This window comes from Simochromis diagramma, unplaced genomic scaffold (genome assembly GCF_900408965.1).
Source record: "Simochromis diagramma unplaced genomic scaffold, fSimDia1.1 OVJJ01000120.1, whole genome shotgun sequence".
Classification (NCBI taxonomy): Eukaryota; Metazoa; Chordata; class Actinopteri; order Cichliformes; family Cichlidae; genus Simochromis; species Simochromis diagramma.
The window spans coordinates 410,177-436,582 of NW_024387045.1; the positions used below are offsets into that span (position 1 = coordinate 410,177).

Sequence of the window (26,406 nt, forward strand, 5' to 3'; positions counted from 1 at the left end):
AGTACAGTCCACAATTAAAAAAACAATAACAAGAAACACAATAACAACAAAGAAAGAGGAAAAAAGGACTCCGTCAGGTCGGAGCTGCTGATACTGGCTGCCAGCTCGGAGCGGCGCTGGAAGTAGAAGTACTGAGCATCTCCATCATAGTCAGCATTGGCAGTGAAAACAGGTATTTTTACAGATATTCAGATAAAAAACAAACAAACAAAAAAAACATTTCAGATTAATATCTCTGAGAAATCAAACTTCACCTTCATTTTTCATTGATATATTTAATCCATATGTAGCTACTGACAGTCCACACAGTGCTCAAATGTGTTTTTATTCATTAATATACAACAGATTATTTTTTTGAAATTCATGTTTAGCTCAGTTGATCATCATGTGAATGCAGAGAAGCAGGAAAGGAGGAGGGCTGAAACTGCACGTCAGAGATGATTTCACAATTGTACTGATGCTGTTGTGTGTATAAAGAACGATCAGCACCTTTCCAAACGCTGTCTATACACACGTAAGTATACAACTGCTCACACAGCATCTGTTTGCTCTTTACGTTCCTTTAAATTTGGCAAAAAATTCCCCTTTTTTACCCATCTTGAGGTAATCAATTAAAAGTCATTTCTCGGTCCAGCATGTTGTACAGTGCGTTCCCAGGCAAGTTTTATGGGGAGGCAGAGAGCATAAAATCTTTATGAGTAGTTCAATTTACAGGTACCTTAATGTGTTTGTGGTTTAAGGAGGAAGAGATGGAGAGTATGAAGACTCTGCTGAAGGTTTATCTGCTGCTGCTGATCGGACCTCCCTTCACTCTGGTAACGCTTCGTATTCTCTTTTGTGTCCAGTCTGTGTGAAAATGTGCTCTCTGCTGCTTCTCAGTTTTTCACACATTTATTTCATCGTGTGGGGTCAAACTTACTTTTTAGCACAAAATACAAAAACATTCAGAACAATTCAAGTTTAATTAGCTATACATTTAAAAAAAAAAAAAAACTAACGATCCGTTTAGTAGCAAAATCATGTCATTTTATTATATCTCAGAAAAAACTGTAAATGTAGACAAAGTAGTAATGCTACAGCAGTTTCAGCTTCCATGCACCTTCCTGATTTCAAACTTTTAAAACAGTTTTTAAATCTTTCTGTTTACTCATTAATCTTTTACCTTTGATGCAGGAACAAACAGTGGGCCAGTACATCACCGAGCTCCAGGTGTCTCTGGATGAAGCTGAAGAGGCGTATCTTAGCAGTCAAGGTTTCAGCAAAATCGATGATCTGAACAAAGGAGCTGAAGGAAAATACATCTACCTTTGGTACAAAACAGGCAGCAGCTCACCAATCACCAGGATTCAGCTTACATTCAATGATGGCATGAGCAGGGGTCTGATCACTGCAGGTTACCAGAAGATTAACAAGAACCTCAATGCCGGAACAAGCGGAGACTACATCTACCTGTGGTACTACAGAGGTAACTCAGAGTACGATGTTCCCATTGTGAACCTTCATGTCTCTATAGAAGCAAGGGAGGAAGCCCTGATGTTTGCACTTGGATGGGAGAGACTGGCCTGTGATCTGAACCGGAAAGCTAGAGGAAAATGGATCTACCTGTGGGTGAAGAGGGAGAGACCAACCTACATCTGTGACATCACTGCCAATGCTGACTATGATGGAGATGCTGACTACTTCCAGAACGGCTACATCAGAGTGGATGAAGATACCAACAGAGGTGCAGGAGGATCCTTTGTCTTCATCTGGTACCGTCAGACCACTAACTCTCAAAGAGCCATCACAGATCTGCAGATCTCCATTAATGATAGAGAGAAGATGTGGTTTCCGTATATGGGCTTTACAAGGGTAACTACTGATCTAAGCAAGGGGGCAGGAGGAAGTTACGTGTACCTGTGGTACAAGAAAGGCTCCGGTCATCCCATTTGGGCGGTCTCTGTGATCGTCAACACAGGAGCTGTGGAGGCGTACAGATATCCCAGGGTCTTCATTAGACAAAAAAACCTCAACAGTGGGAACAAAGGTAATACACTGTATCTGGCCTTCAGTTCGTTTTAGTAACAGAGCTGGGAATGCTCACTGGGCAGAAACCAAAGAGTCTATGGTGTTCCTGTTCAACCAGTTTGATTGTTTTTCTTTCCTTTCTGAAATGATTTGACTCCAACAATGATCATTGATCCTACAGTCAATCTGTTCGATTAGCTCTGTCTCGCTGTGTTCTGATGATTGTCACTGTTTCAATAAAGTCTGTTCAGAATATGAAATATCTTTGTATCATGTGTAAAACCTCGGTGCATGTCAAGAGAATCTGAAGAAGTGAGAGAAGAGAGCAGCTCAGCAGGATCACTGCATGACTTCATTTAGCAGAAACTTCACTGTGTGGACCTCACGAGTTTTCTTCTCATTATTCTCTGTGTCAGGGTAACAGGACAGCTAAAGAATGATTCACAGGTACCAGCCCCAGAAACACCGCCCCGAGGCAGCCACCACCCTGAAAGGAAGAGTAGCCAATCACGATACTCATGAGCATGACAGAACTCTGTATTACTGGAGCTGTTACTGTATGTTTTACTGATATTTTACTTTTTATTAACATGAGTATTATTGGTAGCAGTAGTTGTAGAATTAGCAGTGTCGGGTAATTTCCTATAAAAACCAGTTCAAAACAGGGTGCACGTTAAGAACAGTTACCACATGAACCATTATACACACTCCAATATATATAATGTTCTAACACATGACAAAACTTCAATTTATTTTTTTATTTTTTTAACTTTTTATTTTGTACCTTTCCAAATTTATAGTACATGCAAACAAAATATGAAAAAGGAACACAAAAGAAACAAACTAAAAGGTATAAAGCACACCTAATCTGTGGGGAAAAGAAAACAAAGAATAATTTTACACCTATATATAGAGATGGGACCAGGGAATACCCAAAGCAGGGGCGATTTTAACCCATTTGGAGGGTGCTGATGTGGAGTGAAGCCACGTTAATGACAACGTGTACAACCATTGGAGATGTGAGCAGGACAGACGGAACAATTGATGGAAAAAGTGTCTTTGAATTGTGTTGATCGGCCACGTAACACCAGAGTTATGATAAAAATATCTGCAATGTTTGGTTTTCTTCCTGAATACTGTCGTTGTTTATATTTACTGCGGGAAGAAATGGTAAAAACGGCGTTTTATAAGAAAAAAGCTTGAAAGCCTGTGAGCAAAAACAAAACCCCCGCTTCCACTTTCCTATTCGTCCAAAAAAGTACCATGTCGACCAATCAAAAAATGATATGGCAACGATGCATCTAGTTGTTAAGAAACGGTGGAAGTTTTGGAGTGACGGCGGTGTTTGAGATGTGAGAGATTTGAGACGTTTAGCGCAAATCTTGTGTAGTTAGTGTGTAGTTAGTGTGTAGTTAGTGTGTAGTGTAGTCAGTAGTTTTGTTGTGTGTCAGAACAATGAGGCGACTGCTGAGTGTTACAGGTGTTACAGCAGTGATACATCTGCTGCTGTCAGGCCTGCAGGTATCAGGCTGTTGTTCTCCTTCATCTCATAGTGGACAGAAATTATTTTTGGAGTGGCACAAATAATTTATGTGGCATCAGATTTGATGCAGAACAGCTGATTGTTCTGTAAATAGTTTGAAATGTTTATTTAAAAAAAAAACGCCTTGGCTGCATTTAAAAAAAATAGCTGCAAAAATCCTGTTGTTTGCATAACTGAGTAACTTTTTTGAAGAAGTAACTATATAATTAATTGTCCAGCATTGGTCATTATAAACTGTATTTTGCAGACAGAGTTACAGGACTCTCTACCACAGACTCATAATACAAGTCAGAGCTTTATAAAAGAAAAAGAAAAAAAACAAAGTTGTGTTTTCAAAATTGGAGTTTAAGTAATTTTTACTTCCAATAGTCTTAACATACTACACAGGTCAATGACTAGATTTTTTTACATTTTCACTGTAAGTGGGCTAAAGCAGTTAATTAAAGGTAGCCTAACATAAATGTAAATGCTGTAATTTGGTTTTATTTTTAATAAACTATATAACTTGGATGGATTCGATGCTGGCGTGACCACAGTGCACATGTCTGATGTCGCAGTGGTCCAAGGGACGCTCAGGGAGTTTGCGTCTTCACTCAGACGCATGAAAAATTAGAGGGAACATTGGTTGAGACGTAACATTTTAACAACAAAAGTATAGATACTCCCCCCTCCCAAAATGTTTTTTTCCAGCTCACCTCTCCCCTACTCTGACTCTAGCACTGTCTGCCAGAGGGATGGTGGCCGAGACGCAGCGGAGCGGAGGTTTAAGTGCCTGGCTTAAAACAGGACATATTACCTGCATTTAACCTTCAGTTACTCTTTAAATAGTTGGGATCAGACCATGTTTCTTTTAAGCTGAAAAACATTACACCAGGTAACCTGCAGTGTTGAAAACTTGTTTTTCTACGATGTTTGCTACCATATAATCCGTCCTGCTCTGTAGTAAAATCAGCGACATTTGGCCGTCTGTTGCTCCCATTGAAATTTATAAAGCCTATTTAAAATTGTCCGTAGCTGCTGTTGTTACCACTGTGCTGTTTGAAATGGATACTGACTGGATGCCCACTAACCTTATAACTCCTGGTGTGTGTGTGTGTGTGTGTGTGTGTGTGCGTGCATGTGCATGCGTGTGTGTGTGTGTAAAGAGAGACATCCAGGTTCATAATGGATATAGGAAACTTTTTTTTTTTTTTTCAAAAAAAGGAGCCACATTCAGGTAAAAGTGTAAAATCAAATGATCCGTGAAACAAGAATAATGTTGGATCAGTGTTTCAATATTTATCTTTTATTAGATGTTCATGTGGTTTGGTTATTTGCCTTTTGGTCTAAAATACACTGAGAGACGACTTTTTGTTAGTGATCTTAATAGTATTTTTTCATATTAATGTAATTTTTCATCTAATTGAATCTATTTGTGTATGATTGTCAGTCCAAAGAGGGAGAGAGGAAAGAGGGAACGTGAGGAGAAAGTACAAGGTCAGGAAGAACCAGGTAAGCAAACAGACAGGGAGCAGTGACAGGCACAACAGCAACTGTTAAACTGACAAAGAGAAAAAACCTGATTTTACTCACAGTCTGGAAGTTGTGTTCTCCCTATATTAAAGCTGCTAAACAGAATCTGCTAAACAAACTGGGTTGAAACATTTTGACCCTCTTTAACAACATTCCAACATAACATTATCATTGATCGGGGAGATTAAAATTAATGATATATTTTTATGTGGTTCGGCCACAACTCTACTAAAACCTCAGCCAGTAATCGGTAGGCAAACGTTTGGACCGTCCAGTTGTTTGTATGACTGCTGCAGTACGTGCATCACGTTTGCTCACTATCAGAAAGAGCCAAACAGCCCTGGTGGAGTGAGGAGCTGTAAAGAGAAGCAGATGCTCTGTTTCTAAAAATGTTTTAAGCTTGTTTCAAAGATTCTGTACAGCAGCTTTAAATGTTTTCCAAAAGCACACAGACACTTATCAGTGTTTCTCACTTTTGTGTTTCAACTTTTTACAGTGTGTAGCACCTGAGAAAGTGTCAAACTCTCCCAAGCACCACTATGAAAGCATGAAACTCATAAATCTTACAACACAAAATTAGTATTATTAAATTAGTAAAATTAGTATCTGCAGTAAAGATTTTTTTCATGCATTGTATACATTCTACCACAGGCAAAGTTGCCTCCATTTTTATAGTTTTTTTATTAATATTTTGTAATAATTTATTTGTAAATTGTTTTGGGAGTTTTTTTATGTATCCAAAAAATGCCCTCAGTTTACTTTTTACTCACTGTGAGCATCGTTCATTATTCTCCTCCAGTAATTAAGGTTAGGATGTGTATTGTTTTATTCCAATCCATTCTTCTTTAGCAGCATTTAAATAACCTTTATCAGATTTGATGGTTTTGTTACAGACTTTAAAAAAACTGTTTTGTTTTTCTTTCACAAATGTGGGATTAAATTGTGTTAAAATGTACAAAACAGTGATGTCATGTTTTGAGACGAGGACCCAGGCACAGAGAGACTTGATGAATTTAAGAATCTTGTGATTTAATAAAGAAATTTACAGACTTGCACAGAGATGGTAAAATTATGATGACTGATAACAGAGACGAAGACAACAGACGATGAGGACAGGGAGGATGCAGGGGTTTAAATGCACCAAGGAGACATTCAGAGGGAACTCAGGACAACTGGAGGCATTTAAGGATGCAGGGACGGACAGAGACGGGGTTTATCTTGTTTATCTTGCCTGACTGGGCAGCTCTCTGAGTGCTCAGCACCCCCAAAGCTCTGATCCTAGAATCGCCCCTGATTAGCACTAAGGTGACATTGGATGTCCTGGTGGTTTTTGTCCATAAAACTACTCATCTAAGATTAACACAAAATTATTATTATGTGCTTGATGTGCCTCACCTTTGGCCCTGGCTTTTCCCGTCTGACTGCACTAGGACATATTGCCACCTGATAAAATAACACATTGATTCGTGCCATATAAAAAGTGAGACTTGTCAATTCAGATTCTTTGTCAAATGTGCACTAATGAATCAATTTACATCAGCAATGGGATGGGTTTAACCCTCAGGAAGGACAACTTGGTGTACCACCTTCCAACCTTCCTGCTCTAAAGGTCTTGAGACCTATTTCTTTAGCAGTAACCCATGCTCAATATAAAACTTGTGCCTTTTTATTGTTTGCCTATTTTACCTCTTTAAAACACTTTTTGAGTGTTTGATCCTTTTTCTGAGCATATGACTCAAAGACTCACGTGAGACTGACAAAGGAAGAACCTCAGAGTAGCTAGATTCTGCTCATCGAGTCCTGATTTGAAAGGCAGCTCTCAAGCTATTTGTACACACAAACTCGTCCAGGAAAAGATGGTTGGATAGATGTGTGACCGCGATGCACAAACACTTCACATTACACACACATCCTACAGTGGTGATCACACCCCTGCTAAAATTGGCTACACTATTCTATGATCCACCTCAGTTAGAATAGGTCCAAGAACAGTCTCACTCAAGTTCACTTCTGCCAGCTTATGTACTTGCGATCCGGTAAGGACACAAACAGAACCAAATGATTGATCATAAGGGGAACGATGGAAGAGGATCTCTGGAACAGAAGGACGGGTAAGTGAGGGCGAGGCTAAAGGTGAGCAGTGATTGTAGCGGCCTTTGCTCACATGCAGGCTGAAATTGAGACACTTGGAGGACGTTGCCTGTGGAACTGAAGCACAGAGAAACTAAATTACACACGCAGACTACAGGCACAACGCTAAACTCCAGGGAGGCCTAGTTGCCGCCATAGGTAGTAGGCCAAACTGGCAATAAAATGCTATAAAGACATCTGTGTAAACGAGGACATAAATGGAAGACTGGGCTGGGTGAGTGGGACAGATCTCAGTGCTCACAGTTCATAAAGACATTCAGCTGCTGAACAGCAAAACATTCAAACATGGGCGATATCTGTGTTTGATGAAGCAAATGAAAGTGTTGCTTCGAGGACAGAGAGCTGATAAAGCGCTGAGGTCAGCAATGGAAATGATGAGATTTGGTTAGACTGACAGATGAAGCTTCATGTTCATTTACCTCCATGTGAAGCTTAGAAGAGAGAAACCGTTATCCAGCTGAGCTGCTGTTTATCAACCATTTCATGTTGTTGGTAGCACAGAGTTGCCCCGGTGGATACGAGGAAGAGTCAGAGTGCTGTGTGGCTGTGATGTGACAGCATCAGGTCGCTAGTTTAAATATTCTTACTGTAATTTTGATTCATGAAGCAGCACAAACTCAAATATTGGGCTGCACAAACTCTTTGTCCATGTGTGAAAGCTGCTGTTCCTCTGAGGATTCACTGATGTCACCTTCAGCACAAGTCAGTGCTGCATGAGCTGATCTGTTTATAATGAGCTGAGCTCCCAGCTGCTCATGTTCGCTCATATTTACTGTGGAGCCCGTCATCACTGTCGATGATGTCACATCCTGTGTTGAATGCTCTGAGCCACAGTCAGATGGTAGTGGTGCTGATGGACGTTCACACAGAGTTTAGGATGAGTACGTGATTTTTAGAACATCAGCTGGTGGTGACACACACTGTGTGTAAATGTGTGTGTGTGTGAAAGGACACACAGCAGCTGTGTGTTTTGCGCAGGTTATTGACGGCTGCCACACTTTTGAAGGCAAATGTAAGTTATGACACGATGTTCAGAGCCAAGTCCGAATAAAGTGAAACAAAGTGCTGCACTGGACTCTGATCAACAACATGACAGGAGTACCAGGACCACACCTGCTCACTCCCTCATGCTCTCACTGTGTGCTGGATGGAGACAGTGAGTGAGCTGTGCATCAGACTTTACTGTGGAAGATAAGATGTGAGCTCACAGCTGTGCATGGAGAGCATACAATGAGGTTTTGCATATATCAGCATTTCCAGTGAAGTGATGAAGCAGCTTTGAATGTGTGTAAATGAGTCTAAGCAGCAAACAGAGATCAGTGAGTGAATCTGCTGACACAGAGCATCCAGAGCAGCAGCATCATGGAGAGGATCCTGCTGTGTGTCTGCTGCTTCTCAGGTAGGTCCAGCTCTTTGTCGTCTACAACAGCCCTTATTACTCAGATCAGTCTCAGCCCCTGATAGGCCCAGAGTCTCAGATAGACTCAGAGTGTCTCTACAAACTGACCCAGTCAAACGTTTTCCCTTTCAGGCTGGTTTGTCTCCACATGCTGTCCCCGTCAGTACCACTATGTTGATGATGCAAAGACTTGGACTGAAGCTCAGAGCTACTGCAAACAGACTCACACAGACCTGGCCTCCATCGAGAACACTGAAGAAATGACGCAGCTGAACAGCACAGTTTCACCTGCTGCTCACAGCTCTGAGCTCTGGATCGGTCTGTACAGTCAGATCAGCTGGAGGTGGTCAGATGGGCTCACAGGGAGTGGAGCTGACTACAGGAACTGGGACACTTCTGAATATGAACCAGATTTTTACTCTGGGGCTCAGTTCTGTGTGTCCTCTTTAAAAGGAAAATGGTGGGATTATAACTGCAGAGAAAAGCTCCAGTTTATTTGCTACAGAGGTAAAAAACAAAAAACACAACCTACATTTGATTTTAAACTTTTAAACTTTAAACTTTGATTTCAGGGCACCATTACAAAGAAAAATTTAAATTCCAAAAAGTGGATTATGCTCAATTAAATGTAGCGTTTTCAGTGGGAGAAACGTTTCATCATCATCATCATCATCATCAGCTGACTGTGGGATTCCCCCACCTTATAAACACCTTTGCACAATGGAAAAACGAACCCAATGCATAAACAAAGGGCTTTGAGGTCAGTTTATGATCATTAATGTGCAAATTGTCATGACCATTGACCAGCAATCAAAGGCCATTACATGAGTACCATTACATTCAGTAGGCTAGTTTCAGTCATTGCACAAAAGTACTGTTAAAAAGGTAAAAGGAAACCTGCAGTCAGCTGAGACTGAAGAAGGCACTTGGATGATGATGAACCATTTCTCTCCCTGAAAACGTCCAGATGAATACAATCAACTTACAGTGGGATGCAAAAGTTTGGACATCTTGTTAATAGTCATTATTTGCCTGTATAAATCGTTGGTTAATATATCATATAGGAGACACACACTGTGATATTTGAGAAGTGAAATGAAGTTTATTGGATTTACAGAAAATGTGCAATAAGTGTTTAAACAAAATCAGGCATTTATACAGGAAAATGATGACTATTAACAAGATTGCCCAAACTTTTGCATCCCACTGTATTGGATTTCCATATCTCGATATCTGAGCATGCAACAAGGCAAAACGTTTCTGCATTTTAACTTTCAGGATCACGGATGAACCCTGAGTTTGATTTGGTGGATAAAGAAATGAGTTGGTCCGATGCTCAGAGGTACTGCAGGGAGAACTTCTTGGACCTGGCCACTGTCAAGAACACCGGAGAGAACCAACAAGTTCATGAAAAGGCTCAGAGTAAAAGGGTGTGGATTGGCCTGCACAGAGAGCCACACATTTACTGGTCTGACGGCACAAAGTACTCATTCTCAAACTGGGCCAGTGGGATGAACCCGTTTAGGGGTATGAGTACGATCTGTGCAGCTCTGACTCGTTCAGGAGAATGGAAGACTTTGTCCTGTGAAACAACTCTACCATTTGTCTGCTACAGCCTCCCTACACCTGGTGAGCCTTCATTGTCTTTCCTTTAAGGATCGCAAGCAATTTTAGACACACGGTGTTGTGCAAAAGTCTTGAGCCACCTGTAATTTCTGCATTTTCTGGAGAGAAATGGGAAACAGCTGCAGAGACTTAATAAATCTTCCAAAACGGAAATATAGTTTATATAAGGTAAACCCTCAGAGAGTTCAAGATCAAGGTATTTTATGCTTGAGTGATTTGCAGGTCAGAATTAGGTGGCTTAACAAACCAAACAAAAAAAGACTTTTGCATGGTGATGTATATTTAAGATAACAAATACTAGATGAAAGACACTTAAAGCATATGTTACAGGTCTTCTATGGATCCTGTTTTTAAACAGAAAAGCAGACCAGGAGTCATGAGTTGTGTTCGGTCTGCAGGCCTTTCCTTGGCTGAGCTACAGGAGCATTGCAACGGCCTATCGCACCCATAGCTCTCTCCCCCTTGTGGCTGTGCCACAAAATTACATCTTCACAACTTTAAGTGAAAAGTGCAATACCACAATGAAATTTGTCGAAATTTTGTGAGGTTTAACCTGAGATTCTAGCATTTCGGGTAAAATAAATTAATATTTAAAAATCTATTCAGGATTGTAATGAATCGATATCGCGTTATTAAAGCTAGAATTCATTTGTATCGGAAAATCGATAATTAAAAGCCACCCCTAGTCAGTATAACCCAAGGTGAAAATGTCCAAATTGTGCCCAATTAGCCATTTTCCTTTCCTGGTGTCATGTGATAATGTTACAGGGCCAAGGTGCAAAGTCGGGGCTGGGGGTGGGAGGGTGCTCAGACCATATGCCACACACTGCATCACTTGGCTGTTATCTCAGAAGGAAGCTTCTTGTGAAGATAATGCAAAACAAATCCCACAACCAGTTTGCTGCAGACAAGCAGACTAAGGACATGGGTTAGCTGTGGTCTGATGAGATCAAGATAAACTTATTTGGTTCAGATGGTGTCAAGAATGTGTGGCAGCAACCAGGTGAGGAAAAAGATAAGTGTGTCTTACCTACAGTCAAACATGGTGGTGGGAGTGCTGGTGGCACCGGGGAGCTACAGTTAATCGAGGTAACCACGAATGCCAATATGTAGAGTGACATACCGAAGAAGCTGAAGCAGATCATGATCCCCTCCCTTCAGAAACTGGGCCACGGGGCAGTGTTCCAAATGATAACAACCCCAAACACACCTCCAAAAGTTAGTGTGGGACAAAGACCATGTTTGTGTGAGACACTGTTCAGGATGAGAGGAAGCCTAAAAACACATCTACACAAACAAAGTCAGACACACTGCAATTAATTTTAATAAAGTTTTTAAGAATGCATCCTAAAAAGGAGCTCGTCTTTTTGTCAGCCTCGTTTTGTGCGAGAGACTTGTTCATTTCTCTAAACTAGATCAAATTAAAATGTGGGACATTGTCTGGACCTGTGTGATATGGAGAATGAGGGCTAAACATGCTCTGCAGTCCCACCCAGAGCATTCACTGGTCCCTGCAATCACAGCAGTAGCAGTGATGGTTTAAATGATGGTGGCTTCATTTAGCTTCTGTTTCTGTGTCTGCAGTAAAGAGGCAGGTAGTGAAGCTCACAGTACATGTGGAGGACTCTCCTGTGGATCTGAATGACTCTGCTGTGAAAGCAGAACTGCTGACAAGGGCAAGTTCCCACAGTCCACCTTTACACTCGCACCATTTATATGTATATGAATTTCCTGATTTTGAATGAAAAGAACAAACATTGTGGCTGCTGTCTGACAGGTGAAGGAGCAGCTGAAGAAGAAAGGAGTGAGTAGAGTCAGTGTGAGGTGGAGAGTGCAGCCTGATGGGAAGCTCTTGGCTGGAGATGGAAGAAGAAAGAAGACTCTGAGAGAAAAAGAAAAATGTTTCAGAAGCTTTTCTGCTTGAATCATGTGACAGCCAATCAAACTTTATTATCCACACGTCTTTCTCCCAGCTGTGTCTGAGCACAGATGTGGGCTAACATCTGTTTTTAGGCTCTTCTGTCACAGTTTTTGTGGGCGGGGCCTCTTCTTTGGCTTTCATAGAGATAAATGCAGACGTGTTTGTGAGCCACAGGTTTCTGTTGACACACGTTCACTTTTGGAAATCAGAGAGACAAACATGCTGTCACTATGGAAACAAGCACAGGAAATACAGCAGGCTGAAACTGTCATGGTCCTGGCTCTTTGAGTTTCTGGACTGTGTGTTTATTATTAAATGTTTTCTATGTGATTATTAGTTTGCTGATTGTTTCTATTTCATCTTCGTGTTATTCCTGTGTTTCAGTCTGGAGTGTTTATTTCCAGTTACTGTTGATGTTGCTTTATTTTATTCCTTCACTGTTTCCCGTCTCATCCTCCTGTGATAAGTTCTTTCATGCGTCTGTGCTGTCATGTACTTATGGTTCTCCCTTCCTGTTTTATTTTTTTGTCATTATTTTAAATCACATGACAGAAACCAGCGACAGCCAAATAAAGCTTTATGAAGTATTGAAGCTCTTATTTAAAAAAGGGTTTGTTACTCAAAGCTTTCTAACACAGTCCTCTTTTGTGCCATCCAGTGGACAAAATGCAAAGAGCAGCTTGAATCTACAAATTAAAATGAATGCTTCATTATGATTGCCTACTCTGCAGAGCTAAGTTGGCAGCTTCTATTTAATATCATGTTACAGTTCTGATATTGGGCTACTGTTTGTTTTCTGATTAATAAATAATTATGATGAATGAACCATACTTGTTCAAACATGTGCCCTCGTGTAGTCTCACTTTGCTTTTGATTTCCTGACATTTATAAACATACCAGATACATGCATTATGTATAATAATATGCAGCACACTCATAAAATAGGTTGGAAGTGTATTTGTGCTGCGAGATCCATCCTTCCAAGTAGTTACATAACTAACCAATGGACAGATACATTTATACAGTGTATTTTTTTTTTGACCTGGGTATAGAATTGCTAAAAAAAAAGTCAGATAAAAACATAACACACATAAGGTGTTTGTCCACCGCAGATTCTTCAGCATCCTTCTCATTCTCAGAAGCCTTAGGAGCTCCTGTGCAATCACACACTGTCCCAGTAGCTCACGAACATACATGCAGGGGTCCTACACTGACAATACCAGACTTTGTGAGTTTACCACACTGAAGATAGCTCCTAATAACTTTGTAACTTTGTGCCTCCAGATGCTACAGAACTATTCAGACTGATGGATTGCCTAAAACTAGAAGAACCTCATCTATTCCCCTATCTGGTCATTAAGTCTGACGTCACTAGCCGTGTCTGGGTCTAAACTCCGCTGCAGGTCCATATATCAAACAATCACTATGGCATTACTGAGAGTTGAAAAACTGTCTAAAGTCTTTCATCTTTAATAAAATGATCAGCGTTCTGCTCTACCAGGTGTAACAATTGAGTTTAACATCCAGGCATCCATGAAAACGGAATTTATGACATTTAACAGAGTTAGAAGTTAGCAGGAAGTTAGCTCGCTAGCTTCTATCTAATACAATATAGCATGTCCTGACTGCGGGGTTTTGGAAACAAATTCAAACGTACAGCTCTGCTATCACTTCCAGCATAAATGAAGACAGAAAACTAAACAGCAGTGACGTTTGTAGGGTTACTGAAGTTGGGCTAGCTGGTATATAATGATGTGCTACGTGACCGCTAGCGACACAGCTATGTTAGCATAATATAAACAAGCTAACTTTTTTCCACTCGATAAAAGTTAACGTGAGTGTTCTCGGTGGTCAGGAACAAATGTAATCGCATGGCAGGATGCTGTAAAAGGACCAAACTTCAGCCAGGAGAACAACTGAGATAATCCATCCACAATACGAGGTTAGTCATTCATAGACTGCTGCATGGGCTGGGCTGTAGTTACATCCTAAGGTTTTAAAAACTGAGCTTAAATAAATGATTAGCGGTAATAAAAGCCGAGGGAGGTCAACAGTGATCACTGACTGTTTTAGGAGCTTTTTGAGATCAAATAGAAGAAAATACAAAACATTAAACATGTTAACAACACAAAAGCCATATTAAACACAGACTACTTTAGGCCCGGAAGTAGGATTCGTCACGTCATCACTGAACAATCGGATTCTGACACATTGGCTGCTCTGAATAAGAGGTATGGCAAACTGCATAAACTATTTCTTATGACTGTTGATGTGATGGATTCACCAGACATTCGATGGGGAGATACTAAAGAATTTGAGATAACTGCCCTGTGAATAAGGTCTCTCATTCGCATGCTCAACACTGTTAGCACAGAATGTGAAACTAAGTTGACATCTGTGTCACATTTGGAGCTACTTCTGAGTAAATTGCCAGGTGAGATGAGATCAGAGATTCGCTGAAAGATGGGCTGCCAATGTGGAATAATGTATACCCTCTTTGACCTGTCAGGATGGCTCAAATATGAGGCCTGGTGTCAGGCAGTCTCCTCCAAGCTAAACCAGTGTGTCCACAAAAAAGTTTCACTTAGGATCTTCTGTCCCCATCACAACAAAGTGATCGTCTTTGTTGCGATAGGGACTTCATGTAAGATCTCCAGATTTGCCACCTAAACTCAGCAACAGAAGTCTTATATCTGGACAGCTCCATAGATTACACACGAGTTCTCCTTAAGGTAGTCAGCCCCCCCCCCCGACATTTTTTTTCCCCCAGGGGGAAGGGCCCACTCCTAGAGCCCTTGTATGACTCTGTGGTGGCCTCGGCCATCTTTTATGGTGTGGTCTGCTGGGGCCGCAGCATCTCTGCAGGAGACAGGAAGAGACTGAACAGGCTGATCCGGAAGGCCAGCTCTGTTCTAGGATGCCCTCTGGACCCAGTGGAGGTGGTGAGTGACAGGAGAATGGTGGCTGAGCTGTCATCCCTGTTGGACAACATCCCCCACCCCATGCAAGAGACTCTGACAGCAGTGTGGGATGGAAAGATTTCGCAGGTCTTTCCTCCCCACTGCTGTCAGACTCCACAACAAAGACTTCAACTGATCAAACTCACACACACACACACACACACACACACACACTCACACTCACACTCACACACACACACACACCAAGGGACTATTTTCTGTGGTGGAGACACTGCGTTCAAAGATTCTTTCAGTCATTTTAGTCCTGACCTGCAGCAGATCAGCTACCATTCCAACCCTCCTGCAGCACCACATTTTTGCAGAGTATGGGAGCTTATGTATGAGATTTATTTGGTTAAGACCTCAGTTTATACCACTTTTGGCTCAGGGACAGTGAGAGACCAAGTCCTAAGGCCTGTCCTCACTGAAATTGAGGTCATCCTGAATTCCAAGCCCCAGGGAAATATCTCAGCAGACATTGCAGAACTTGATCCTCTGACACGCAGTTGCTAGTTGGTGGGGCAGCTGGATAGCTCACTACCCCAAGTTGTGTATCCCAAATATTGTTGGACTGCAAACTTGTTTGGACTGCAAACCCAAGGAAACTGTCAAAATTCCTCACCAGACATCAATATTTGGAATGGTGGTGATGCTGGTTGATCCTCAGTTACCTCAGATTAGGAGAGTGACCAAGGTATTTTCAGGGTCGGATGGACGAGTGAGATCAACTGAGGTAAAGATAAAGCTCTGTGTGTACACAAGGCCTTTCACCCACTTAATAGTGCTCCTACAGAGGGTTAGGTGTGCTTGCTTACCTTCTTAAGGTAAGCTATGTTAGCTGCAGGTGTGTCTGATGTGTTGAACATGAAACAGGAAGTTTTGAGCTGAAATCAGCTCAGAATGAATCCCGATGCAGGTGAGTCACTGGAATATTTCTAACATTTTGAGTTATTTTCCAGTGTTAGAAAATCAGCACTGCTCAGTGTTAGCCATTGTTAATCTTCAAAACTGACTAGGTTACTTTTAAACATATAACACTGTCAAAAGTGTTAATTTCACACTCAACAGTGTTGTATTTAACACTCAGAGGTGTGGACCCATATAGACACTCTCCAGTGTTAATTTAACACTGGAGATTTTGCTGTGTAGTGGAGATTTTTTTAGACTTCTATTAGTTTGAGTATTCATGAAAGCATAGATCCTTTTATTAACCTCTACTTATTTTTAAATATTACTTATATGCGATGGAAATTTTGCTGTTTTCAAATGCAATGACAATAAAGTCTTTGAATATGAACTTGATTACTACCATGCCATGTTTAGGACCACGACCACTGAAGGCCACGCCCCTCTGGTCATGTGATCATGTGGTTTGTAGGAACGCTCCTCTTCCTCAGAGGATCCACCTGTGCTTCCTCTCCTCTCTCCTCCACCTGTTACAGTGAGGGAACGTCCTCCATGATGGAGGAGCTGCTGGAAAGTGCTGAGAGTTTCCTCCAGAGTGAGACCTCTGTCACAGTTCAGAGGATCTACGGCAGCAGAGACCTTCATGGACACTAAAAGTCTCAAACACACAACAACAACATCACACTGACTCCACTCTGACATCACTGATCAATAATCAAAGAACACACAGATCAAACTGATTGATCAGCCATCAGAGGAGTCGGATCAATGGAGCTGCTTCTGTTCCTGATGTCCCCTGTTTGATCCTGGACCTGAACTCTCCCTGCAGAGGAGACACAAGACAGTCAGAGACACACAGCAATTTATAGAGTGTCCTTTTCCTATTATTCACGTTATTCTTTTTTTAATCAAAAAATAACTTTGTTGTTAATATGTGAATATGTGAAATAATATGTAATATGTATAATATGTGAAATGAAAAATGTAGCCTGATTAGTTAAAATTTCTGTTCAAATGTCTAGATTCTGTGATTAATGATTAATCATCAACTTTTTGGATTCATGTTTGGGACTGAGAAGAAAAGAACTGTACTGCTGACCTAATCCAACATTATCTTGTGATCATCTGGAACAGCAGAAAACAGCATTAATGCTGTAACGGTTAAACACAGATTTGTGATTCATATGTGATTTTGCTGATAGTGAATTGCGCTTAACACAGATCAGAATATAATCAGGTAGCTATAATTCTATTAGGTTGACCAATATAAGAACATGAAAATCAGAGCTGGGCAGTAATTAAGTGCAAATCGTTCCTTACTACAGTAGAATTTTCAAGTATCTGTAATTATTATCCTGACAACTTTTTACTTTTAGGCCCTGTATTTTAAAGCAAATAGCTGTATTTTATGCTTCTTATAGACTTGTTACTTTAGTTTCAATGGTTAAAGTAGGCAAGAAAGAGTGCAGCTGTTGTCTCACAGTGTGTTGCAGCTATAGGTCCAGCTGCTGTATTACACAGGGAGAGAAAAGGAAGGCACTCAGAGATGGAGAAAGATAAGAAAGACAGAGCATGAGAGGAATGAGAGATTTAAACACAATAACTGCACAGTTGTGTTTGATAAACCTGGAAGCTTAAATGCAATGCCATAATTTTCATCACATATTGGTTTTGTATACGGTGTGTTTGATAAATTAGGTATTGTTAAACCTCCTGCAAAAAAACTAACCTATACTTATTTTGTGAATTCGAACGTTGCATGAGAATACTGGTTAGTTTTGTCAAGGATAAACAGGTTAGGTTGTGTTAGTGTGGTGAATTCACAGTAAAGCTGTGTGCTGGACTGCCTTACAGTGACTGCAGTGCTCATAATCATTTACGTTACATCAAGTGTAGCAGAGATTTTAACTTGCATTTAAGATGAAATTGCTTAGCTTAATTTACTGAACACCAAGTTTATACTGTCTATTGTAAAGACAATAAAAAAGTATAGTGTGTATTGAGTGTTGCTAAGAGAGATCAAACTGCTGCCCAAACTGTCGACTTACAAATTGCCTCTGTATTTTTGGCTTTTCTTCCTCAAATTATTGGATTGAATTCTTAATTCAGAAGGACTTTCAATTTCACCATATTTCCACTGAATTCCTGTTGGGTTATTATTAACAATTCGGATTAGAGATAAATTCAGCTGTGCTCATTCTCTCCAACCACTCTTCTCTGAAAGGTAAGGCAGCACACCCAGGCTTCTAAAATGAATAGAATTTTTAACAAGTGCCCAATAAAGAGGGCAGGTGCTGCAAACAGGTGGACCAGTCCTGCAAGGCTACTCTGGAGCCTGTTTTTCTTATCAGTTAAAGATGGGTGGACATTCTAGTGATTGGGAGGTAGTCATAGTCTGTATAACTCATAGTACATGAGTTAATAATTTATTCATCAACAAATTGATTTACTCTGATTTACAGAAACCTGGTTGCAGCAGGATGATTATGTTAGTTTAAATGATTCAACACCCCCGAGTCATTCTAACTACCAGAAATCTCGAAGCACAGGCCGAGGGGGCGGTGTGGCAGCAACTTTTCACCAGCCTATTAATCACCCTAAAAATGACAGCCTCAACATGGCATTTAGTCTGTTATTAGACTCAATTGGTTTCTCTCAAAATGTAAAAGAACCCACCCACCACTTTAATCACACTCTAGATCTTGTTCTAACATATGGCATAGAAACTGAACATTTAACAGTGTTTCCTGAAAACCCTCTCCTGTCTGATCATTTCCTGATAACATTTACTTTTACAATAATTGATTACACAGCGGTGAGAGTAGACTTTATCACAGTAGATGTCTTTCTGAAAGTGCTGTAACTACGTTTAAGAATATAATCCACCCACTGTTATCATCTCCAATGCCCTGTACCAACACAGAGCAGAGCAGCTATCTGAACGCTACCCCAACAGAGGTCGATTATCTTGTTAATAATTTCACCTCCTCACTACGTACGACTCTGGATACTGTAGTTCCTGTGAAAACTAAGGTCTCTAATCAGAAGTACCTGACTCCGTGGTATAATTCTCAAACACGTACCCTAAAGCAGATGACTCGTAATCTGGAGAGGAAATAGCATCCATGAGCCTGGTTCTGTTTGAGGTTTCTTCCTGTTAAAATGGAGTATTTTCCTTCCCACTGTCACCAAAGTGCTTGCTCATAGGGGGTCAAACAATTGTTGGGGTTTTCTCTGTATGTATTATTGTTGCGTCTACCTTACAGTATAAAGCGCCTCGAGGCAACTGTTGTTGTGTTTTGTTGTGATTTGGTGCTATATAAATAAAAGTGAAAAGAATTGAACTGATTAAGGTTGGTGAAACCTGCAGTCAGCTTAGACTGAAGAAGTCATTTGCATAAATGAGGAAACGTTTTTCAGACTGAAAACGCTGCTGCTGGCTGTGCGATTGGCCTCCTCAACTGTTCTTACGCCACCACTGCCTTCAGTGTGTGTGGCCTCCAGACCTGCTCAGGAATGTACTTCTGTGCTACCGACCACTGGGTCAACCCCCTGAACTGTTTTAGGTTTTGTTGAGATGAAATTTTTTGAAGTGCCTCAATTCTATGCTTTATATTAACTAAAATGCCATATAACCATAAAGTGGAGTATTAAGTGGACATGGCCCTGAAAATAAAGGCATTAGACTACGTGTCAGGATTGGACCCTGAATATCTTCATGTTCCTGTGAATACATAGGCCTTAACTAATAAACTTAACACGCACACAAACAAAAACACACGCACACAAATAATGAATGAACAAACAAACCTTTGACTTTGAGCACCACTATTTTCTTTCTGATTAACGTTTCCTTTCTCCAGACTAAACATCTGTATCCTCCACTGTCTGCCTCTCTGGGCTGTTTCAGGGTCAGACTGAGGTCTCCAGTTCTCAGCAGGTCTTCGTTCACCTTCGTTCGGTCTTTGTAAACCTGATGCTGTTCTTCAGGCTGGTCAGAGCCGTTCATATACACGTGGACCTTCCTGTAATTGTCCAACCACTCCACTTTAGAATCTTCAGGCAGGTTTTTTGAGGTACTAAAGGGCAGCTGGATGGACTCTGCCCCATCCTCCACCTCGACCTGACAGACTGAGAGGACAACAAACACAACATAAGCTGTCACATCGTGAAGGAGACGTTGAAATCACTGCTATTTTTTTAAGTGGCTATACATCAATACAACAACACAACCATTATGTCCAAAAACATCAAAAAGAAAATGCACAGAAGTGCAATAGACTACAAAATAATCTTTTATTTGAGTTGTTTTTCTTTTACACATATTTGTAGTTACAAAAATTTCAGGGATATATCCCTCAAAACTGTAAATGCAAAAAAGTTGCACAAAATAGTTTTCAACCACAGGAAATTTATTCTGACTGTCTTAACAGTGCAATCTGAGTTCTAAGAGTCCAGGAAACTATACAGAAGGGCATAAAGTCAAACATGGTTTTCAAAAACACCAGTGAACCTTTGAAAAGCCCTGTAGGGAAAAACTACATTTCCCAAAAAATGACATAATTTCCGATTTTTGCAGTTAATGACAGATATGCGATAGTTCAAGTTAACAACCTGATGATATTTATTCCAATGTAAAAAGTTCTATAAACAGCTGATCGGACTGGCAACGTTTGTCTCTCGATTATAATTTTGGCTGTTTTACGTAATCTTTGCGAAGCCATATAATGAGCCACAGTTCGACCGTGATTTAAAAAAAGTAACGCAAATGGGCTTAAAAGCGTTAAGGACAGACCGCATTGAGTGAGTCACGACACTCATACAATAGACAAAAACAATCAGCTGTTGGTACCAAAAAGCTAGCAGGAAATCTGCAGCAGATAATGACCTGATTTCATTGGCTAGGCATCCAGGGGGATGGGCATCAGCACTGACCTCTGACTTTCAGCTCCACTTTTCTCTTCAGCAGGATGTTTCCCTCCCTGCTGTAGACGGTGCAGGTGTAGGTGTCTGTGTTGTAGTCTGTGGGGTAGTTCAGGGTCAGACTGAGGTCTCCAGTTTTCAGCAGGTCTTCATTCATCTTCGTTCGGTCTCTGTAAACCTGGTGCTGTTCTTCATGCTGGTCAGGGTCGTTCTCATACACGTGGACCTTCCTATAGTTGTCCATCCACTCCACTTTAACATCTTCAGGCAGGTGAAGTGTGGTGTTGAAGGGCAGCTGGACAGACTCCACCCCTGAATCCACCTCCACCTGGGGGACTGAGAGGACAACAAAGCACAACATGAGCTTGGATGGAGACATTTGTGTTGACTCTAACAGGCTGAATGCTGCTGCTTCACTGGGAGCTACACGAACAAACTAAGTAACATATACGGCTACAACATTGTCCATGTGCCAAGACTGCTAGCAGGGTAACATGCTAACCCTGATTAGCATCTCCATTTTAATTCACAGTGTTATTGAAACACTGATGCTTTGTGGGGTTAGTTAGTAAACTGTACATGCTGCTTTCACGTGCAGCATGTACGTGCATCTATAATCATAACTGATTATAGATGAGGACCAAAGAAGGTTTTTACTGAGATTTGAGCTGACTTAGCTTAGCCTGTGTTTTAGCCGCATGCTAAACAAACACATGTTCAGAAACTAGAAGATGTTACCTTTCAGATGAAGTCTCACACATGAACTTTGCTCCTACAGTTCATCTGCTGAAGCTTTTACATTTGGGTGGAAATCAAATAAAAACCAAAACAGCCACAAACATCAGACATGCTAACACTGTAACATTATTGGATGGAGCCCACTGAGACTGAACCACCATCATGAGTCTGACCTCTGACCTTTGACCTGTATCTACAGCACTGACCTTTGACTTTCAGCTCCACTTGTTTCTCCGACAGGATGTTTCTCTCCCTGCTGTAGACGGTGCAGGTGTAGGTGGAGTTGTCTCCATCTGTGGGGTGTTTCAGGGTCAGACTGAGGTCTCCAGGTTCCAGTAAGTTTCTCTTCATCTTTGTTCGGCCTTTAAAATCATCGTGCTGTTCTTCAGGTTGGTAGGAGCCATTCTCATACACGTGGACCTTCTTGTTGTTTTTGTCCTTCCACTCCACTTTAGCGTATTTAGGCAGGCAAACCATGGTTTTGCAAGGCAGCTGGACAGACTCCACCCCTGAATCCACCTCCAACTTGTAAACTGAGAGAACAACAAAGCACAACATTTGCAATAGTAAAGGTTACTAGTGATCTTCTGATGGCCTCTTACTGTGGACTTATTTCTGTGCTTGTCCTGTTAGACCTCAGTGCACCATTCAATGCATTGATCATAATATTATACTACAGAAAACATGCTGCAGGTTTTAGAGGAATTATAGCTTTTAATCTGATAGATTACAATTTGTTCATGTAAACTGGGAGTCTTCTTAACACGCTCAGCGTGTTCCACCGGGCTCTTTGCTGGGAAAAATAGTTTGTTTTTTTTATTTTATACATGCTTGCTTTACACAATATTATTAAAGATTACTTTATACATTTTCGTTGCTATGCCAATGAATCCCAGTTATGATGAAAAAGGATACCAGATGTCACAAATCAGAAATTTATGGGCATTATGGGTAGTGTAGTAGCAGAGACTCACCTGACATGAAATACTGGCGGAAATAAAATAAAAGACCCCCAGAAGTGATGAGAACGAGAACCAGAATAACTATGAGAGCTTTGAGCCAGGATGGAAACCATTCTGTGGAGAGAAAAAAAGAATAATATGATCTTTGACTGAATGTCATTTATAAATGTAATGAGTAGACCTTTGCTTAAATCAAAGGGCCGACATGGTTATTCTGACACTGTTAAAATAATAAAGCTTCATCTGATTGATGTGACATGTATCTACAACAGCTGTTTGTTGTTGACCTTTGACCTGCAGCTGTACATCTCCCAGTTTCCGGTTGCCATATTTAAGGTCTGTAACGGAGCAGGTGTAGGTGCCGCTGTCAGACAGTTGGAGGTTGGTCAAAGTGAGGTTGAGGTCTCCAGTTTCCAGAGCGTCAGCCTTCATGGATGTTCGGCCGCTGTAACGCTGGTTTTGATCTTTCAGTTCGTCTCCTTGAAGCTGGCGCTGACGGTGGACGGTTGGAGGACTGAGGTCGGAGCGACTCCACACCACTGCGGGGCTGTCCAGTTCAAAAGTGGGAAAATCGCAGGGGAGCAAGACAAATGGCTGTCCCACATAAAGTTCCACAGCCGAGGCATATTGGGAAACTGAGGACACAGAAAGAGACTCAATATATTAATTTGACATTTGTTTCAGCTGCAGATAAAAATGTTCGGTGTCCACCAAAGGAGAATCAGCAGGACTGTGATTTTACTGCATTTTAGTGCACTTTCATTGAAACTTAAATACATTTTAGTTTCTCAACGGGCCAAAATAATAGGAACAGAAACAGACTGCTGTAATGTCAGCTCACACTGACTCTTTGTGTTCACTACATTTTTTTTTTTGATATTTTTTTATTACTTTTGCAACAACATACAAAGGTAGTTTCCAATAATATGCTGTTGTAATAGAAACCCTTTTCCCCCACCCTCACCTCCCACTCTGCTCTCTTCCGAACAAAGAAAAAAGAACAAGCTCACATGAAATATATATACAATTGTACGTGGCAATTTATACATAATTCAAGAGAAAGAAAAAAAAAAAGAATAGAATCAATAAGAATAAACAATAAAAATAGCATGCACATGCTAAACAATTTCCTCCTACTCCACTCTCCTACATAAGTTGTTCTATATTTGCTACTTTTAAGAATTTTTTAAATGGCTTCCAAATTTCATCAAAATATATTAACTTATTTTTCAGAAAGTACGTAATCCTTTCCATTTCCATACACTGTGTCAAGGAGTTTATCTAAGCGCCAATAGCAGGAGGAACTGATGTTTTCCAATTTATTGCAATCATACGTTTTGCCTGTAATGTACAGTAATCCATAAACTTAATTTGATAGGTTGTTAATTTAATATTTTTAGGATACACTTGTAGTAGCATCATTTCTACATCTAAAGTTTTTATTTAAAATCTGGTTTATTTTGTTCATCACCTCCTGCCAAAAGGCACAAACAATTCTACATTCCCATATACAATGAAAAAATGTTCCACGGGCTTCTCCACATTTAAAACATGTATCTGGTATTCTATTATTATATTTATTCAGTTTCACCAGTGTTACATATGTTTGCATGATCCAATTGTATTGTAGTAATTTTAAGTTACTATTAATCGATTGTTTTTGTGCTTTTAAGCAAATTAACTTCCATGTCTCCTCAGAAATATTGATATTTAGGTCCTTTCTCCAAGCTTCCAACTTAGAAACTGATGTTTCTGGAGAGGCAGAAACAATCCAATTATAAAATGTTGAAATTAAGCCTTTATTACCACCTTTTTTCACCATAAACTCCTCTAGCTTACTTAACTGGGGAAAATTAAGGGATTTATTTTGCATAGATGAAATAAAGCTTCTAATTTGTAAATACTTAAAAAAGTGTTTTTGGGGGATTTGAAATTTTGAGACTAAATCCTCAAATGAGACCTTTACTCCATCACAATACAGATCACCCACTTTCTTAACACCTTTTACTGCCCAATCCTGAAACCCTGCATCCAACTTTCCTGGTACAAATAAGTAGAGATGGCACGATACCACTTTTTTATGTCCGATACCGATACCGATATCATAAATTTGGATATCTGCCGATACCGATATGAATCCGATATAGTGTTTTTTAATCAACAAAACAGTTTTTTAAATATCTTGCTGCATTTTGTATAAGTTCATACTCAAGTTTAAAACAACAACTACACTAAAGCTATTCTGTTATACCTGTATACAAAAAATATATTTCATAGTTCAGCAATACTGATCAATCTAATAAACTTAAACCTACACCATCCTCCCTATTCTGGTATTTTAAAGAGTACTTAGCATAAATATTAAGCAACCTAACTAATAGGGTTCCAACTCCCAGCAACAACAAAAATAAATAAATAAAAAATAGGGAACCACCCATCACGCTCCACCTCATGATCCTTAATCGACGTAATCAACCTTAATTTGATGCAGTGTGAAAAAAAATGCACAGAAATCAATTATTTTTCAAGAAATATTAAATAGATTCAACATCTTTCTTCAACAAAATTGCAGACTGCACAGATGGTACCTTCCCAAAGGAAAAAGTACTATAGCTTACTAGGGTATATATATTAGACTTAATAGTCACTATATACAGTAATGGACTTCTATTCATTTTACATCAAATTAAAATTTGGGTGTCAGATAATTATTTATTAAAAGCTAGACATTTTAAATGAGAATAAGAAAGAAAAGTATGTCTTTGTGCCCCCTTTTCCCTGTTAATGCCCTATCGGCCCCCTGGCTAAACTTTGCTAGATCCGCCCCTGCACAGTTACCAGCCGTCAGCTACGTAGAAAAAGATCCTGATGTAGAAAGTAATATTAAATAAATTCTAACAGCAGCTGATCAAGCTTAAACGTGCTGCTGTTGTTCAGCCGCTGGTTTCCTCTTTCTGGTGCAAAGTGGGCCAAAAACAAACAAGAGAGACGGACTCGCGACAGAAAAGCCGATCAGCTGATCATTAAGCAGTTTCATGATCGAAGTAGCAGCAGGAGAGGCAGTCGCTCCATATATCGCTTGTTAAGCTTAACGCAGGAATGCTTTCCATTCAGAGATGGACTTACACACTTGCTTTACCTCTCTCGGGGATAACTTTGTCAGAGATGAAATGCTGTGTTGCTAGCGAAGCTCCACATGCTATCCAGACCACCGACAGGTCCCGCATGCCACAGCCGCTCTATCACGTGATGCATACTGCTCCGACGTGCTAACGTTCTGAGGCGAGTTACGGCGTGTTGCAAGTTTGTGAGGTGCTTTCGTGATATTTAATGGATCGGATTACATTTTTTATTTTTCTCCGATATCCGATCCAGTAATTTAGGTCAGTATCGGACCGATACCGATACGTAATATCGGATCGGTCCATCTCTACAAATAAGGCATTTCCCCAAATGGGGCTAAACTGAGAGAGATTATCTTTGTGTTCACTACTTGCAGATCAGCTGTGGCCATATGCTGTTTAATTACAAGGACTCCCATCAGGCACAGGGAGGCACGTCCCCCGAACTACTCATGCTGATTAACACAACACACACACGTTACATGCACTTCTCTCCACCACCACTAGATGTCTCCACACTCTGTGCTGACTCCAATGATCAGAGCTGCTGAGCCTGTTTGCAGACAGAGGAGGAGCTCCTGGTGATCCGTGTGGCACTAAAAAGCTCTGATAACGTCCATCCAGCAGCTGATAACA

General features: G+C 40.5%; 2 protein-coding genes across 2 annotated transcripts; one reads left to right on the plus strand and one right to left on the minus strand.

Moving 5' to 3' along the window:
- The first annotated feature begins 8,476 nt into the window (after positions 1-8,476).
- Positions 8,477-11,983, plus strand: LOC120741639 (lymphocyte antigen 75-like). Its single transcript, XM_040044613.1, has 4 exons — positions 8,477-8,612; positions 8,745-9,119; positions 9,891-10,241; positions 11,823-11,983. Exons 1-4 carry the CDS (start codon positions 8,576-8,578, stop codon positions 11,981-11,983), a joined length of 924 nt encoding a protein of 307 aa, XP_039900547.1. The 5' UTR covers positions 8,477-8,575.
- A 3,003-nt stretch (positions 11,984-14,986) lies between these two features.
- LOC120741640 lies at positions 14,987-23,297 on the minus strand. Its single transcript, XM_040044614.1, has 6 exons — positions 22,936-23,297; positions 22,661-22,762; positions 20,961-21,284; positions 19,836-20,156; positions 16,804-16,848; positions 14,987-15,018 (listed from the first exon to the last, which is right to left on the minus strand). The coding sequence occupies exons 1-6, from the start codon at positions 23,078-23,080 to the stop codon at positions 14,987-14,989; spliced, it is 969 nt and encodes a 322-aa protein (XP_039900548.1). The 5' UTR covers positions 23,081-23,297.
- Between the last annotated feature and the right edge of the window lie 3,109 nt (positions 23,298-26,406).

Coding starts and splice junctions, on each gene's coding strand:
- LOC120741639 (XM_040044613.1), top strand. CDS start 8,576: ATGGAGAGGATCCTGCTGTGTGTCTGCTGCTTCTCAG. Junction 8,613..8,744: donor GTGTGTCTGCTGCTTCTCAG/GTAGGTCCAGCT, acceptor TTTCCCTTTCAG/GCTGGTTTGTCTCCACATGC. Junction 9,120..9,890: donor CCAGTTTATTTGCTACAGAG/GTAAAAAACAAA, acceptor TTTAACTTTCAG/GATCACGGATGAACCCTGAG.
- LOC120741640 (XM_040044614.1), bottom strand. CDS start 23,080: ATGAAGGCTGACGCTCTGGAAACTGGAGACCTCAACCTCACTTTGACC. Junction 22,763..22,935: donor TGTACAGCTGCAGGTCAAAG/GTCAACAACAAA, acceptor TTCTCTCCACAG/AATGGTTTCCATCCTGGCTC. Junction 15,019..16,803: donor AGGGGACATCAGGAACAGAA/GCAGCTCCATTG, acceptor TGTCTCCTGCAG/AGATGCTGCGGCCCCAGCAG.